This window comes from Camelus dromedarius, chromosome 3, assembly GCF_036321535.1.
Source record: "Camelus dromedarius isolate mCamDro1 chromosome 3, mCamDro1.pat, whole genome shotgun sequence".
In the NCBI taxonomy this organism is placed as follows: domain Eukaryota; kingdom Metazoa; phylum Chordata; class Mammalia; order Artiodactyla; family Camelidae; genus Camelus; species Camelus dromedarius.
Window position 1 is genome coordinate 91,118,488 of NC_087438.1, and position 17,574 is coordinate 91,136,061.

At 33.7% G+C, this 17,574-nt stretch overlaps 1 protein-coding gene across 6 annotated transcripts in view; it reads right to left on the reverse strand.

Moving 5' to 3' along the window:
- The window catches only part of RAPGEF6 (Rap guanine nucleotide exchange factor 6), a 198,127-nt gene that overhangs the window by 97,810 nt on the left and 82,743 nt on the right, over positions 1 to 17,574 (reverse strand). For all 6 annotated transcript variants that reach the window (XR_837223.3, XM_031448949.2, XM_031448951.2 and 3 more), the window contains exon 7: positions 1,641 to 1,772. Coding sequence is in view for 5 of the 6 variants with exons in the window: in XM_031448949.2 (XP_031304809.2) it covers positions 1,641 to 1,772 (132 nt within the window). In the remaining variant the exon portion in view is untranslated. The remainder of the gene's footprint in view (positions 1 to 1,640; positions 1,773 to 17,574) is intronic.

The window sequence follows — 17,574 nt, forward strand, 5'->3', positions numbered from 1 at the left end:
GAATCTCTTAAAAAGTAGAATAGACTGTGAAGAGAGTTACTGAGAAGAAAAACATAAAAGGTTGGCCATAGTCCTACAGCAGAAGACTTCCAACCACATCAGCAGCTGTGCTCCAGTCCCAGCTTCACATGGGTCATCCAGTCAGTAGATGAATATCCTGTAGGTGCTAATATAAGCACAGTTCTACAGAAGCTCCTCCAGGATCTTGCCAAAGATACAGGACCCCATCTTTTTGTTCAGGAATAAACCATAGGCCTTTCCAAGTGACCCTGAACTTCAATCTGTGCACTATTTCCTTGTGCCTTTCCTTACAACCATCCAGGGCTCTGTTCCTTGCTCCAAAAAGATGACCATATGATCTTATCTGGGTTAGAGATGGATATACTAGTGAGACCAGGTATGTATAGGTCGTCAACAACACATCTCTGTCTTACAATCTATCTTTCTTAGCAAGGTCTAGATATTCCCACTTATCTTGAAAGAAATCTATAGGCATATCCCTGAATTTCATTAATTCAGGGTCAATCTTCCTCCGGGTCTTCACTAAGAAAAACACAGAGTCCAGAGAAGCACAGCTCTATTTTGACTTTAAGGTATGTAACAACTCTTAATTTCTTCCACAAAATATTTCTTTTCGGGAGAGGTGAAATGCACAAAGCCCAACAACTATAGGAACAAAGTAAGTGGCCCCAGAACCACTGCACTGTTTGCAGCTTTACTTTGTAAAAATTCCTTGTTCTGTCTACTATAAAATGTGAAACAAAGGGATATACATGGCATGACCACAGCAACAACCTCTGTAGAGAAAAGCCTTGCATAAACCAAAAATCGAGGGGTTTTTTGCATTTCATATCTGCCTACAAATTCCCCTTAACAGAGGAATGCCAATTTTTGTCAAACAGCTGAATCTGGGTAACTCAAATACAACCAGTTTAACACGTTTTCCTCAGACAATGATTCTATTTCAAGAGATCAGTACTACATGGCAGCCACTAGCCACATGTGGCATTTGAGACATGGCTTGTCTGAATTTAGATATGCTATAAATTTGTATTAAACTTTGGCTTCTGAAGACTTAGTATGGAGAAATAAAGTAACTCATAATTTTTAAACATTGATTACATGCTGAAATGAGAATATCTGGATATATTGTGTTCAATAAAAGATATAAATAAAAAATTAATTTTACCTGTTTCCTTTTACTTTTTAAATGTGGCAACTAGAAAGTTTAACAGTGTGTTTACAATACAAAGGCGACTCTAATTTTCTTCAAAGAAGATTTATATAGTCAATTATTATAAAAATTAACATTTTTATAAGTTTAAGGTCAGTGTTTCAAGATCTATTTTTTATGAACACAAACATTACATATTAAATATAGACTCACTTGGATAAAAAAATTAAAAAGAACACTATATCCATACACTGCTAGATCATATTTAATCACCCTCAAAAGACAGATCGCCTCTTTTATTATGCCTGTAAATCTGAAACAGTAAATAAAGCATATTTTCGCAAAGACCTTATGTCGGAATTTCACACCCTAATTAAAAGACATATGATCACCTAAGGCATAAGCACAAGGTATGTGACAGAATAAAAAAGCCATATGCATATCATCTAAACTCCTAAGGTATTACCTGATAGATATCAGATAAACTGCTGCTCCCAGAGTCACTGGCAATGCTACAACCAGACTGACTAGAAGACACATGAGTCACCTGTGGGTGAGGGTTGTCAGCGATGTGCATCTTGGTAAGATCGGCTGGAAGCTGAAGAAAAAATAATTTAAGATAATCTAAATACCAAACATTATCTTTAGATGAGTTCTTGACACACTGTAACTTTTGCAACAAATCTTTCGTTCTCTCTACAATCATGTGCAACCTCACTTCTAAATTCTCCACTCTTAGGAAAAGATAAGAATCCAATTAGTATTCTAATAGGCAAGCCTACAGTGGGAGCCCACTGAGCAGTCTTCAAAAGAGATTACCATGAGTAATGGTATTTCAGAGGAAAACCTTGGCCTCTTTCTACAAAAAAAAAATCAGCTGTTGTCACCATAAAGGGTAGGAATGCTATTACACACACACACACACACACACACACACACACACATACCCCCTCACTAACACAAAATGGTTGCTAATACCAGCATAAAACAGCAATATCTTGGATTAAAGTACCACATCTGGCACCAAGGCTTAAGTAACAGCTGACTGTATTTAATATTCCAAAAATTTAGTAGGCCTCTTTTCACTTAATAATGTATTCGTTGATAGTTGACCCCTAAAAAATGTGTTAGTAATCAAGATGATTTAATAAATAACTGTGCTAGGTGCAGACATACAAGAGACAGAGAATGAAATGATTCCATCACCTCATCTTTAACATAATCACACTTTTATCAGGGATGCAGGCTGTACAATGTATTTCACACCATAATTTCTAGAAGTCTCACAAAATAAATGCCATAGGAGTTGAGACAAGATACAACCCATTGTGTTCCAAAGCAGTGAAAGTTTTACATAGTAGATATGATGATATGTTTTCCAAATAATTTCTCTGCAATTTCCTGTTACTCAGGACCATTAAAAGAAATCTACTTACTTCTCAGAGCAGGGTTTCTCATCACTTTATATAGGAAAACATTTAAGAAACACACACGTAAATAGTGGAAACTAAATATACCCTAAAGAAGAAAATGGCCAAGCCTGAATTATCTTATCTCAAGAGAAGTCACAGTAATTATAAAAACTATGCACGCAAAAACTACATCACAAACTTTCCCTGCTGATTATGATGAATCCTGTAATTCAGATAAACAGAAAAATTTTAACACACACATACACAATTTGGCCTTTCAAGCTGCTTTTCTCTTAATATTCTCTGATTCTTAAAGAACAGGTTGAAAAGCACTTCTGATAGCCCCTGGTTAAAGAAACAAAAGTTATATTCCAAGACCTAGCATGGAAGGGCCATGCTTTGGATTTCCACCCTGCAAAGTACATTATACTCTATCTAGTAAATAAGTGTAAATTGACGCCCATTTTAGAATCATCTCAATCCCATCTCCCATCTCATGTTGTATTAAAGTTATGCAGGATTACTAGTGCCTCCAGTTGGCTACTGGAAACAAACAAAACTTCACCACAGGAAAGAAAACCATCTGAAGTCTCAAATTATTTAAAAATTTTTGCATACACAGTATCTACTGCTCAAATAAATCCAGACACTTTAGAGACAAAATGACATTCATGAAAACTAACAGAAATAATAAACTCTAGACATCAGTGAAGAAAAACTTTCAAACAATGGAGTTATCAGACACAGATTATAAAATAACTGTATTTCATATACATGAGAGGTTGGCTAAGCATGCACTCCACCACTTGAGCTGTATCATCCCCGCTGGAAAAACATTTTCTTTAAAAGACCAAAGAGTGTATATTTTAGATTTTGCAGACCACATACAACCTCTGTGGTATACTTTTTTTCTGAATTTTTTTTTTAAACATAATCATTCTTAGCTCAAAAGTCATGCAGCTCACTGGCCATATCTGGTTATTTAGTGATGACATATACAGACAAAAAGACTAAGAATTTTAGCAAAGAAAGAAAAACTAACAAAGAATGACATAAACATTCTAGAACTGAAAAATACAATTATGGAAATTTAAAAAGTCAACAGACGGATTCAATAACAAATTTGACAGAGCTAAGAAAAAAAAGAAAAATGAAGATTGGTCTGAAAAAAATACCTAGAATGAAGCACGGAAAGTAAAAAGAATGAAGCTAGGAGAGAAGGGGTAAGAGCAACAGGAGATACAGTGAAAGGGTAACATCTAAATAACCAGAGTCATAGAAACAGAAGGGTATTTAAGGCATAGTAATGAGGGCTGAGCATTTTTCCAAAACTGACAAAAGATACAAACTCACAGATCAAGCAGCTTTAAGATTTACTGGCAAGATAAATAAAAGACAAACCATATCTATGCACACCAGGGTAAAAATGTTGGGAAAAAAGGAAAAACAGAGAAGTCTTAAAAGAAGTCTGGGAAAAAAGATTACTATGACAAGACAAAAATTAAACTGATGGCTGACTTCAGAAGAGAAACTTGGAAGCCTGAAGACAATGGAGTGATATTTCCAAGAGCTGTAATTCTACACCCAGTAAAAAAAGTCCTCAAAATGGGTAAAATAAAGTCACTTTCAAAGAAACAAAGAAGAGGAGAAATAACCCCAGCAGACATACAATGAGGAAAATCCACTGGAATAAAGAAAATTATTCCAAATGAAAGCTGCTAGATGCAGGAAGAAGGAAAACCAATGAAAACAGGAAATTTGTGAGTAAATCAACATGAATACTGACTATATAAAATAGTAACACAAACTAAAAGAAAGCTTAGGTAGTTATATTTATGTCAGACAAGATAGACTGTGAGGCAAAAGCATTAATAAAGCATTAGTAGAAATAAAAGGGGACATTTCATAATGATAAAAAGTTCAACACTAAACAGATACGCACTTAGTAACATAGCCTCAAAATGGATTAGGCAAAAAAATGATAATGATAAAAGGAGAAGTAGATGAATCCACAATTATGCCACTGAAATTTTACCTCAGATCACTCAGTGACAGAATAATCAAAAAAAAAAGTAAAGATACAGAAGATATGAACATAATTAACAAACTTGACCTAAAGTGTATGTACACAGAACACTGCAACAAAAACTATAAAATACACGTTCTTTTAGGGTACATAAATAAACATTTACGAAAACTGACAATAAGGCAGGCTTCAACAAAATTCAAAAGACTAAAATTATACAGAGAAGATCCCACGATCATAGTGCAAATAAGTCAGAAATAAGTAACAAAAATAACTAGAAAATTATCATGTATCAGGAAATTATAAAACAAACCTCTAAATAGCTCATAGGTCAATGAAGTCATATTGTAAATTATTTAAAAAGAACATTTAATATATTAATTAGAAATATTAAACAGAATAAAAATTAAAACCTGCGTCTCTGCATGTAAAACACTTGCCTCAAAGAGTTGCCTGTACCTATAGAGAACTTTGAGTCAGCAAAACATACACCTTGCTGGGTTAAACCCATCTGAGACATACAGTGTAGCTCTTATTTCACTGCCCTTCCCAGAAACCTACAATAGTTCTCTGTTGCCTATAGGAATCAATTTCAAAATATCTAGCTTGACATTCTTGATTACATTCCACCTCTAGCCTCTTCTTAATGTAAATCTTTCCCTCATATGTATACACAGTCTTCAAGAAACTATGTATTTTAATCATCTATGTCTGTATTCAAGCTGTTAGCTTAGAAGCCTTCCCAGCCTCCAAATAAAACTTTTGACATTCGTTCTTATGAACAGGTGAGCTCCAGTGGACCTCAGAAATTCACATATAGGAAATGGGTGTGGAAAATAGGAAAGTTTGCCAGACCTGGTAGTCTGGCAGATGATGACGTAAGTGAACTGAGGTTGCTCATGAAAAGTCAGCTGTTAAGCCCTGGCTGGGGTCAGGAAGAAAAGGAAAAAAGGCAGATGAACTGATCGACAGAGGAGAAGGTTTAAGAAATCAACAATTCCTACTGAAGGAAAAATCTCTTCCTTTCTGTTTTCTTAGTCATAGGGAAAACAGTAACTACTGGGTGTTACGAATTTCTAGCTTAATAACAGAAAACAAGTTAGTAGGAAAGAACAATGGATTTACAGTAAGGCAGCCTGGGTTTCAGATTTTAGTACCCTTATTTCCTAGCTATATGACGAAAGGCAACCTTTATAAGTTCTCCAGACCATGGTTTCCTAATCTGTAAATTGGGTATAATAATAGCATTTACCTATTAGTTCCATTTAATAAGAGAAGCAATCCTAGCTCTAATAAGCATTAGTCCTACATTACATTCATCATTTTTATTTTACTCACTATTCTTGAATTTGCAGCAGCCCTTATTCAAATTAGTCTTTGTAAAAACTCACGTAGGATATATTTGCTACAGTTTACATATTTGGTACACGTGATGAAAACTCAAATGTTAGCTTCAAGCACCATCATTATTATTCCTATCAGATAAAGAAGTTGAGAGGATTCCTATATGAAGATCTGTTTTCTTTATGAATTATAAACAGATCTGTACGCTTATAAATCTGTGTCTAATCTACACTGTTACAGTGAGCTCCTTGAAGCTAGGAACCATCTCTTTTCATCTTTATGTTACCAACAGAATTCCTGACACAAAGTAAAGTATTGCAGAGAGAAGCAGACTCAGATAAACCTGGATTTAAATTCCAATTCCACTACTTACTTCAGTGTGAGATTTGGGGCAATTTGCTTAATCTCACTGCCCCAGTTCTTTATCAGTAAGGTAGAGATAATAATAATGTTTGCCATTTAGGGTCTAGTAAGAATGAAGATCGCTCAGTACATCTGAAGTATCATTATGAAGCCAATTTGTAGACTTGCTCTTCTGAGTTTGATTCACTGTGTTAACTTTTATGGATTACCTCCTTATCCTTGGTCTTATTTCTATAGAAATCTTGGAATATAGAATATCTTCCCCATCCTGACATCCCAACCAAACATTTGTCATTTAAAAACTATACTCAGTCTTTGCATTTCCATCTACTTCATTCCTAGATGAGATCTTTTCTTTGTATCTGAACAACAGAAACTAAGTGGGAGGGAGATATTTGAGCTGAAACATAATCCTGTCTTCTTTATTATTGAAACCATTTATATGCAGCTCTTTGATTTTCTGCTGCCTTTTTAAATACTCATAATAGAGCTATAAAATGGCCTCTAGGCATGGCTTTAACTTATCCCACAGGTCTTGATCTCCAGATATCCGGGCTGCTTTGGTCTCGGCTCTGCCATCTCAACATGAGGCCACTTAAATAACAGCAGCAGCAGAAGAAACAGCTGGAAGAGGCTGTTACACACGGCCAGCAACCAGGGAAATAAAAATTAATACAAGTAACTTCCCCCCATCAGACTGGCAAAAATAAAAATTGATAATACAAAATATGGGCAAGGCTACGGAGGAAGACAATATTCTCATAAGTGGCTGATGGGAGTTATGAATTAGAAGAGCTACCCTGGAGAGTAATAAGAGAAGTAGCCACTTTGAGGAGCAAATGCAAGATTTACTACATTTAAAATACATAAATCTTATAAATTAACAATTCCGCTTTGAGTACTTACCCTAAAGAAACATACAGGTGCACAAGGAAGAATGTACAAGGACATTCATTACAAACAATATTTGTAATAGTTTAAAGGAAAGATAAAACAAGTACTGAAGGATAACAGCTGAAGTGTAATACAGCTCAGTATGAAATACAATGCAATGGTCCAAAGGAGATCTGAATGCTCAAACCTGGATAGCACTCCAAGATGTACTGATTTAAAAAGCAACTTTCATGATAAATATAAAAGATATGACTCAGTTTTTTAAAAGCATAAAAATAATATTTTATATTTTCTTTGTATATACTTATCTAGGTTTAGGGGTAAAGATTTAGAGGAATATATACTAGATAATCTATAGCAGCACTCTCTAGTGAAGGTAAAAGATCAAGGGTGGTGGTCCAAAAGGAATTTTAGCTTTATTTGTAACATCTAGCTGAAATGTTTTATTTTCATATGGAAAAGAATTCCCCTATTATTTCTATAAATAGATTATTTGAAAAATTTCAAAACTGAAAACAAATATATACACATATATGCTAAGGCAATTTTCTCCTACCTTATTTAAAAGTGGCCACAAACACTGGAATGTTTGAGATTCTGTAACCCGTAGCAACTAAGGGTTGCTATACACACAGTACACATTCTAACTTTCTGTAATGATGGAAGTATTAAATTTTAAAGATGAGATTTATTAGAATTCCTTGAGAGAATATGACAAATATTGAATACCTGATATATAAAGTTGGGCTTATAATAAACATTTAACTTACAAGCATTGGAAACAGAGTAAAAAGTGACATAAATGAGGTAACGACATATACTCCCAACATAAGGACCTGTAGGGGAAGCTGAGGAATGAATGGGAAGTGAAATACTTGTGTTTTCATTCCAATCCTTTGAATGCAGTACTCACGCTCTATATATTCCTATCGCATATGTATATTATATAAAAACATAAACATATTGTTATATATTTACATTTCACATTTCTACGTAATGAAGGGCTAGCAAAGTGATGCCTACCCCACATACAATACCTGTTCATTAAGTATTTGAAGAACAACTGTATGAATATTTGACTTCTAAACACTGTCACTGCTGCTCAGAAGGGTTCCATGGATATCTGAACAGATAAAGTCTCAGCACAGATACATTCAGTATTTCAGTGGAAGTAGCACTTCCTAAACTGCATACTCTGGGATACTATTTCAGGAGATAAAACTCATGGATATACTGTGGGGAAAAAGGCTCAATGGCTGAAGAAATTAGCAAAAGTCATTTAAAAACTACACAATTCCCTAAGAGAACAGCATTCCTCAAAGATCACTATTAAATTGCAAACTGCATTGTTAGAACTTGCTTTTTAAAATGTAGCTACCTGATACAGAAGCACTGTGAGTATCCAGAAATCACTTATTCAAAAATCTTAAAAATATCAAGGAATAAAGATGATTCTTGGGCACATCACAAAGTCTCTAAGTTCCTGTTTGCTACTCACAGGAAGACATTTCATAACTATAAACTCATTTGCTGTAAATATAAATAAATTTTTAACAATCTTGATGGTCTAATTCCCCAATCACTGAATAAGGAGCCCTTAGGGTATACCTGGTGTTAGTGATAACAGTGATAAAAATCAGGGTTTTGAGAGATTTAAGAAAAACAATTAAAATACTAAAATAACAAAAGCAACCTAGGAAGATCTCATTCTCCCCAGGGGTAAAGAGCAGACTAAATGTACTAAATAGTCCTGACAGAGACCCAGAACTGTAACATCCAACATGACAGCCCTGGTTACACAGGGCTACTGAGAACTTGAAGCGTGGCTAGTCAAATTGAGACATGCTGTCAAATACAAAATGCAAATCTGGATTTAGCTTTTTTTTAAAGTAAATATTTCATTAATAATTACTGTATTTTTACTACATATTGAAGAAAACTTACTGGACATATTATCATATAAATTTTACCTTAAATTTTTTAAATATGGCTACCAAAAGGTTTAAAATTACATACGTAATTCACATTATATTTCTGTTGAACAATATTAGGTCACAGGCTTGAATAAGCATGATGCATTCAGGAAACAATAAGTAAACCCATGTAGCTCAGGTAGGGATGTATATAGGAAGATACGAGAGATGAAGGGCCAGTTATAGCATTTTGGGATGCTTAGATTTCTTGTACTAGAAAAGTTTTAAGCATGAAAATAAATGGAAGAAATATGCTTTTGAAAAACATTACTCTAGAAGCAAAGAAGATGAAATGGAAGAAAATCATACATATGGGAGACAGGAAACATTAGTCAAGGCACAAAAAGACGGAGGCCTTATGAAATCAAAAGCAAGTCACCAGAATTACAAAGAAGCTTCTAGGACTAGACAGAGTGACATACCACAGTAGTATCAGCTAACAGTAAGAGAGAGTTAAAAATATACCCTAAGTCCTCAAAAGCAGTCTGGAGCCTGTTTTATGGAGGTAGTCTAAATTTCTCAAAAGCCATAAAGGAAATAGCTACATCTAATCACTGGAGCATTGGGTATACACACCAACCACTACTGTGCCTGAGGCATGTGAAATTACAGAGGAAATACGCATTCCCAACTCATTTTTACTAAAAGATGAGGGCTGGGGGAGGGACATTTAAATAACTCAACAAGTAGTAGAGTTTTTCAATTCTAAGACAGATTTCTCCCCACTTTAACATTTTTAAAACCACAGAGCAGCTTTCAATCAATATTTGCACTTAATAGTGAGTTTGTTAAAAGTGCAAATAGAATTGTTGAGAAAAGAGGCAATCAGTTTTAAGAATGCCTGTTAAGTCTGAGGACAAGCAAGGAAACCAAAGTAGGTTGGAGGGAACAAGGAGAAAGGGAGTAGAAGATAAGGGAAAGGGAAGAGATCACACACTGTCCAGCAAGTCTCGGATGACTTTTACTCTGAAGAAACAGTGTCAAGAAGGAAAAAGTGATCAGTTGTGTCAAATGTTGCAGATAGGTCAAGTGAGGTAGGGGTCAAGAAATTACCTATAGATGTAGCTGTGAGTAAAAGTGAGAAAGGAAGCACTTCCTAGGTCAGTGATTGTAGGAGCATCTAAAGAAGGAAACGGAAGTCAAAGGGGTAATGCCTCCTCCATCCAGTCAACAATCACTTAGGGCAAGCACCGTAACAGACCAGGAAGGTAAGCTCTCAACTAAGAATCACTCAAGAAAAGCAACTGTCTGAAAGAAAACAACAACAAAAAAATTCAACTAAAGAGAAAAATCTAAACTTGAAGAAAGACCTAATATGACAATGACGAAAAATAGGATCCATAAAGTGAAAACAAGTTATTCAAAAAGGGTGGTTGTGAAAAAGCATCACTTAAGAGATTTCAGAAATAAGTAACAATGATTCAATTTAGAAATTTAAAAGATAAATAGCAGGACAGCAGTTGGTCACAAATGCAGAATGAGTTAATAAGCCAGAATATCAAACTGAGAATGCACCAAGTGAGAATAAAGTATGAAACAAATGGACAGATCCAGGGTTCCAACACCAGGAGTGACAAGAGAAAAAGACTCGCAGTTTTCAAAAAAAAAAAAAAAAAAAAAAAAAAAAACCCAAAAACAAACAAACAAAAAAACACCAAATTTCTCACAACTGAAGACAAATGGGAATCTTCAGCTTAAGAGAGACTTTCTAAAGCCAAGAAGGGGAAACAAAACAAAAAGTTAGATAATCCATGGTAAAACTTTACGGCACCAAGAATAAAAAATAAAACAAACTGAAGCAAATTTGACACAACTAACAACCGATAAGAAGAAAAGGAGATTACTTAACACAGGAACAATTACAAGAATCCCAGACTTCTCATCACCAATGCTGGATGCTGGAAGAAAGCACATTAACTTTTTCAAAGTGCTACAGGGAAAAGACTTTAGATTTATTATTTTTATATAGAACTAAACAATTATTTGAAGGGTAAATATAAAAGAAAGCATTTTGAACATTGCTGCTAGAACTATTTATTTAACCAAGAAACTAAATGAATATGTAAACAAATATATGTATATTCATGTATGACTGAAGCATTGTGCTATACACCAGAAACTGACACAACTTTGTAAACTGACTATACTTCAATTAAAAAAAAGTGAAAAAAAAATAAACTAAACGAATTCAGAAGTAATGAAATCAAAGTAGCAGTATGGGTAAAAACATAAACTAATAAATAAGGTCAGTAATAGACATATTAGAAAACCAAAGTATGACACAACATTGTAAAATGATTATAAATCAATAAAAAATGTTAAAAAAAAAAAGAAAGAAAACCAAAGTAGCAAGTATGAAAAGTTAATCACCAATTTAATATGCTTAATCACAAGCCACAGTTAAAATTTTAACAATAGTAACATGGAAGGGGTAGGGGAGGAAACATGTACTTTATTATAAATACTTAATCTACACAGTAAAGTACAAATCACAACATGCTGCTCAGATAATATCTGTAAGCATTTAATGGAACCTTAAAAAATCTGGTATTTAAAATCCTCTTTGGCTCTTCCACACTTGTTAAACATTTAATCAAAAGTTGGTTACCGGTACCCCCAAAGGCTATTTTTTGTTAGTATTCTAAAGAACAACTCCTATATCTCATTCCTTCCTTTGAATTTTTTAAAATCTGCTCTCATCTATTCCCCTTCTACATGTTGTTTTAAACCTCAGTGCCAAGCATCAGCAATCCATAGGTCCCACAGGTGGCATTTCCACTAAAGAGACCATCCACGCCTTACCAGATAATAGTACAAACGAAGCGTGTACCTAGGCTTCTTCCCATCTCTTTATATTTTAATCAGCAGTTTGCCAAATGGACAGTGAATTTAAAAGTACTTCCAGAAGGTGCCTTTGAGAAAGACATCCAATGAGCTATCTTTCAGCTAAAACAGTACACCATGATGCTATCATAGTATTTCTTCCTTAGTCACCATCAATAGGACAATCTTTAAACAAAGACATGATTTCAGCTCATCCTAAGAAATGCTTGTATGGTGCCTGTCTCTATTCAACAGGACCATAAAGAAATCTTAACACAGCCAATGTTACAATTAAAATGTTTACTAAAACACAACTAAAAATTCATACTTCTGTTTTGAAATTTACATAACAGGAAAGATAAGTGGCCTCAAATTCTAGATCTATATAAAAAGCCACTATGAACAATACAATTTATTAAATCACACTTTAAACTTTCCTAAAACCAAGCATATCCTGTTGTGTAGCATTTTGCATTTCTGTGAGTTAATGTGTTTATTTTAAAATGACAAGTATAATAGATGATCTTAAGCAATTTCAAGCTACTAATGGTTCACTTACTACTATTTTGAAAATAATAGGAACATTATTAAAATCTTTTCTTGTAACTGCTTTTCATAATATTTTCTTAGTATTATTTCACTGCTTAAGAATTATTACCCAGTCTTCATAAAATAATATAATTCAATAATTTACTTGACAGTACCCTATCAGTGAAAAACGTCCTATGACTATAGATGAGACTAGCATACCTAAATATACCATTTAAGGAAATGAGTAAATACAATACATTCAAGTAAGAGTAAGATCACAGGGAAGTACAGAAATAGCCATAAACAAATGATGATTCAGTCCAAAGACAGTACATTTCAAATGTATTGCATTTTAAGACTGTAGATTATTAAGAAAGTATTTTTAAAATTCTCTTTCAGGTACATTAGAATAGTTCAGAGATTCCTTTAAACTGAAAAACAAAATGGCCATGAGGTTGAGCTTTTTAGATTGCTTTACAGTTCTTATTTTTAAAGTTTGGAAAATATAATAGTACAATAAAGCTTATTTGCAATTCAAAATAGTAGGACTTGAATGTAACAGCTAGATAATATCAATCTCAAAGAAAAAAAAACAATTACTTACTTTGGAGGCCCATGGCTGAAGACAATTGGCATAACAGCGAACAAGAAAAGCCATTTCCTGAGCTGGAAAGGATAGTTTCCTTTTCAAACCAGACCCACACCGATGAGTATGTTGACAAAATTCTAAGTTTCTTTTTTACAAATCATGCACCATTTGCAGTGTAAATCGCAGTGTAAAAACACCTTCTCCAAATCCCTTTCAAACTGAAATGAGGAGCTTTTGGTAGCTTAGAATTTAGCTTCTAAATAACTGCAACAGTTTTCATCAAAATGTTCACTTTTAACAAGCAAATCACAGTAAAGCAAGATGTTTATATTTCTGGCTTAGAACACACAGACATACACATGCTTCCTCAAGCACCTGGCACAGACATGCACACAGTGTGGTAACACAACAGTTAATACAGTATGAATCAAAGCAAATAAGGCAACATGCACCAAATCTGTGTTGCTGAATTCTGAGAAACCTTTCCTCTCTGTAATACAGCTTTCTTTTCTTCAACTTATTTCATTCTGTAGAGTAAACACTGCAGTAATTCTTCTGCATCAGAAGCAAACCAGAACATTGTATCCTTAAGATGAAAGTTTCTTCTTTATATTGTTAATCACCAGAGGTTCAAAAAAAAAAAAAAAAAAAATCAACCGTTGAGCAAATGGTAGTTAGAAGATATATGCTCTAACAGGTTTGTTCTGTAGAATGCCTGAGAATCTCCAAAATTAAAAATTTCTCTTTTCAAATGCACTATTTACAGCTCTGCAGCATTGCTTCTTGTTCTAATGCATCAGTAAGATAGTAGTGCTGATCTAAGTCTGGCTTTTCTGGTTGAAAATTTATGATATCATACAAAAACACTACATCTTCTGCTAAAGCAAGACTATATGTTAGTGTCCTAATTCCTACTGTCCTTGCCTGTTTCACAGCAGCTCCCTAAGGAGAAGCTCCTATTGATTCTATGCTCTGCAGTAAGATGAAATATCTAATAAGAAGGAAAGAGAGTGGGAGGAGAATAGAGCTAAAAGGATGACATCACCTGTATAGAAAGCCTTCAGAAACTGCATTAGATCAATTGGCTACTGTATCTGCAGATGCAGCCCCAAGAGCAATTTATTGAAAACACACACACCCTTCTGTGAGACATGTCAGCAGGCTAAATTCTGTAAGAAAAAAAAAATTGGCTTAAGCATCTATTTCAGTTTTTAAAATCTCTTTGATTTTTACTTCCATGCACTGATAGACTGCTTTATTTGGGATGCCACACTTCCTAACATTATTATTCAAATTTAACAGAGTATTGTCCTCCCAAGGGAAAATAATTAGCTCTGGTAAGACACTCCTGCACTGCAAAAGCAGAAGGCAGACTAGTTCTCAGATGTCACGTATGTATTCATTCATAACACTACTAATATTTCATGGGTTTCTGCTTGCAAAACTTATTTATCAAATAACTTCTGGAAAGGTATAATCTTCAAGACCACCTTAAATTAACATTAAAAATATCAAACTGATACTAAGATTTGTATGTAAATAGCAAATTTAAATGAAAACAACAGAATTTCATTTTGCAGAGGAAAGCTGAGAAGAAAAAAACCCCACAGGCACAACAGCTGACTTGCAGCATGCACCAACCCCTCTGAGGAAGAATATTCTATGCAATATGGTACCTTCCTACAGCCCAACATTAAATTCCTAGAAAGAGACTGGAATGGAAGTAAAATTCAGAAGGAATCAGAAAAGAAAATGATTCAACCTGCTTCCAAACTGAGCTTGGACTAGAATGAAATACCATTTTTCTACAAAAATAACAGGAAAAAAAATTTCTTTCTTACCACACACCCTGTCCAAACTAAAAACACAATTCCTCTAGTACCCTTCCTAGTCTTCAAGATCCTGCCACAAGGCATCTAATGTAGATAGACACTCCCACAAAGAGTTTACACTAAAGGTTTGTAATTGTGCCTCCCAATAGTCCAAGTAAAACATAGTTTCCAATGGCAAAATACAGTCAGTATGCCTCCAGGCAGCAAAATTATGAGAGTAACATCAATGAATATATCAAAGTAATAAAACTATCTTGCTTTATTCATCTACCACTGTTTTGAGGGAAAAAGGTATGCACCTTAGAGGAGAAATTTAAATTACATCAGAGACAGGTGTTATTACAAAGGACTCTACTGACTGTCAGAGAGAGAAATATCGTGTCATTAGCCAAAAACAAACAAACAAAAAAACAAATAAATAAATAGTTTTTCAATACCTCTGGGCAAAGTATATTCACTTTCTGAACAACACTACATTGCCACTCTGAACTATGCTACTACTTATAAGACTAGAAACGACTTTAGAAAAACTAAGTATTACACTGAATAAAAGACAAGTCACACTTTCACAGTAAGTGATCATTTATAAACTTGGGTATCCATAAAACTTAACCATTATTTGTTTTCCAAAAAAATTTCAAAAAATACACAAAATATACATTTAAATATAAAATTAATTCTAAGAAATACAAATAACAATGACTAATTTATAAACCTAATATATGGAAAATATGCACAGGTTGATTTTCAAGTACCAATGTATTTTTTTCCATTTAATTAATTTAAATAAACTACAATAGGTTGGAATTTCAACAAAATGTTAAGCATTCAAGAATAAACTAAAATCTAATTTTAACACTCATTTTTAAAAATGGGAAAATGACAGTAGGCACCTTGTGTGTAAATGAAACCAAACATTTCCTAAAGATAATTTCCTAAAAGACGAGTATTCTGCACACAAACATTAACATGACTTAAGAACATTACAGTTTCAATGCCAGACAATCATTATAGTCACATACAGTACCAACAGGATAAGTTACAACCAAATGAAAAAATCAAAATCCTAATGGGCATCTTTCCTCCTTTTTATAAATCATGCTGATAGCACACAAAGGAGGACCTCAAGCTGAGCAAGACAGACAGCACCTCTTAGCTGCTTAAAAAAAAAAAAGAAAAAAAACCTCTGCCCTGTGTATGAAATGCAATCCACTGTTATATGTTAGAACTACTGTAGCAAACACCAACACAAAAGAACAACTCTCTTTTCCTTTAGATTGGCCTGTAAGTGAAGATGACCTCATCCTTTTCCTTGTTCTACCAATCATCTCATAGAATCTGCCGTTCTAGGGAATTGTATGGTAAGCCTAGCATGCAAAATCTCTCTGTGCAACAATACCATGAAAGAAACAAACAGGCCAAATTCTATATTGAGCAGGTGAACCCACCACCACTCTGATGATACACTATACCACATTGTGTCTTCAGAAATAATGACTACTCTCTTAATTACTGAACAAAAAATAAACATATTTTGAAGTCAGTAATTTATCAAATAACTAAAATACATGATTATGTGAATAAATGATTTTTCACTTCCATTACTTTAGAAATTTTCTTGTGATCTCCATTTCATTATCTCACCAATTCAAATGAAGTAACTGCAACAAAGGGGAATGCCCTGATCAACACATTACTAGGAATCTGCATCTACAAAGGATAGTCATTTAAGAATGCATTTCCTCTGAATATGAAATACCGTGATGCTAAGGCATACTGATGAAATCTTTAGGTTTAAAAAGGTCTTTCAAACTACTAACAAATAAAGCAATCAACGTATGCTGGCTTTGTAAAGCTTCAAACCATTATACATTTTTATAAAAATGTAAATGCTATATAATTAATAATTGAATTATTTTATATATTTATTTTATAAATTATAGAAACTAATATAAAATATAACTGTATAAATTATTTCTAAACAAAAAGACAAAGCAGAACATTTGAAATCATCTTGTATAGAAAGCCAATGAGGTTTTAACAGTTAGTAAACTATAAATGTATCTTTTTTTAACATTTTTTATTGATTTATAATCTATAAACGTATCTTTTTTCATTAAGTAACAACACTGAAAGAAAGAGGAAAAAAATCATCATAGATTAAGGTAAGATATCAGAAGATTTACATTCCAGACATTATGAAAAGCAAAAAAAAAAACCCCAATATTAATAAAAACCTGGTTTGTAATAATCTCAGGCGGAGTCATACAGTTTATTCCCCATTTGCACAGAGAAATAATATAATCATAATTTAAAGAAGCCAAACTCAAAAGAAGGTTAGGAACAAAAGGAAAATTATGTAGTTTTACAAAATAAAACAAACAGTCCACTAATTTCTGCATTTTAGTTGTAAGCACTTAATCTCTGAAATATAAACTGTTAAATGTACTGATTTACGTAGGAAAAATACTTTTAACTGTTTTGGAAAATGAACAAATAAATGACACTCTACCATGTCAGAGGTAATATACAATCCCTTTTAAAGGATCATAGCAAGCTTTTCTATTCCTCCCCCCGCCCTTTGCTTAACTTGAACATCTGAAATGCATCCTT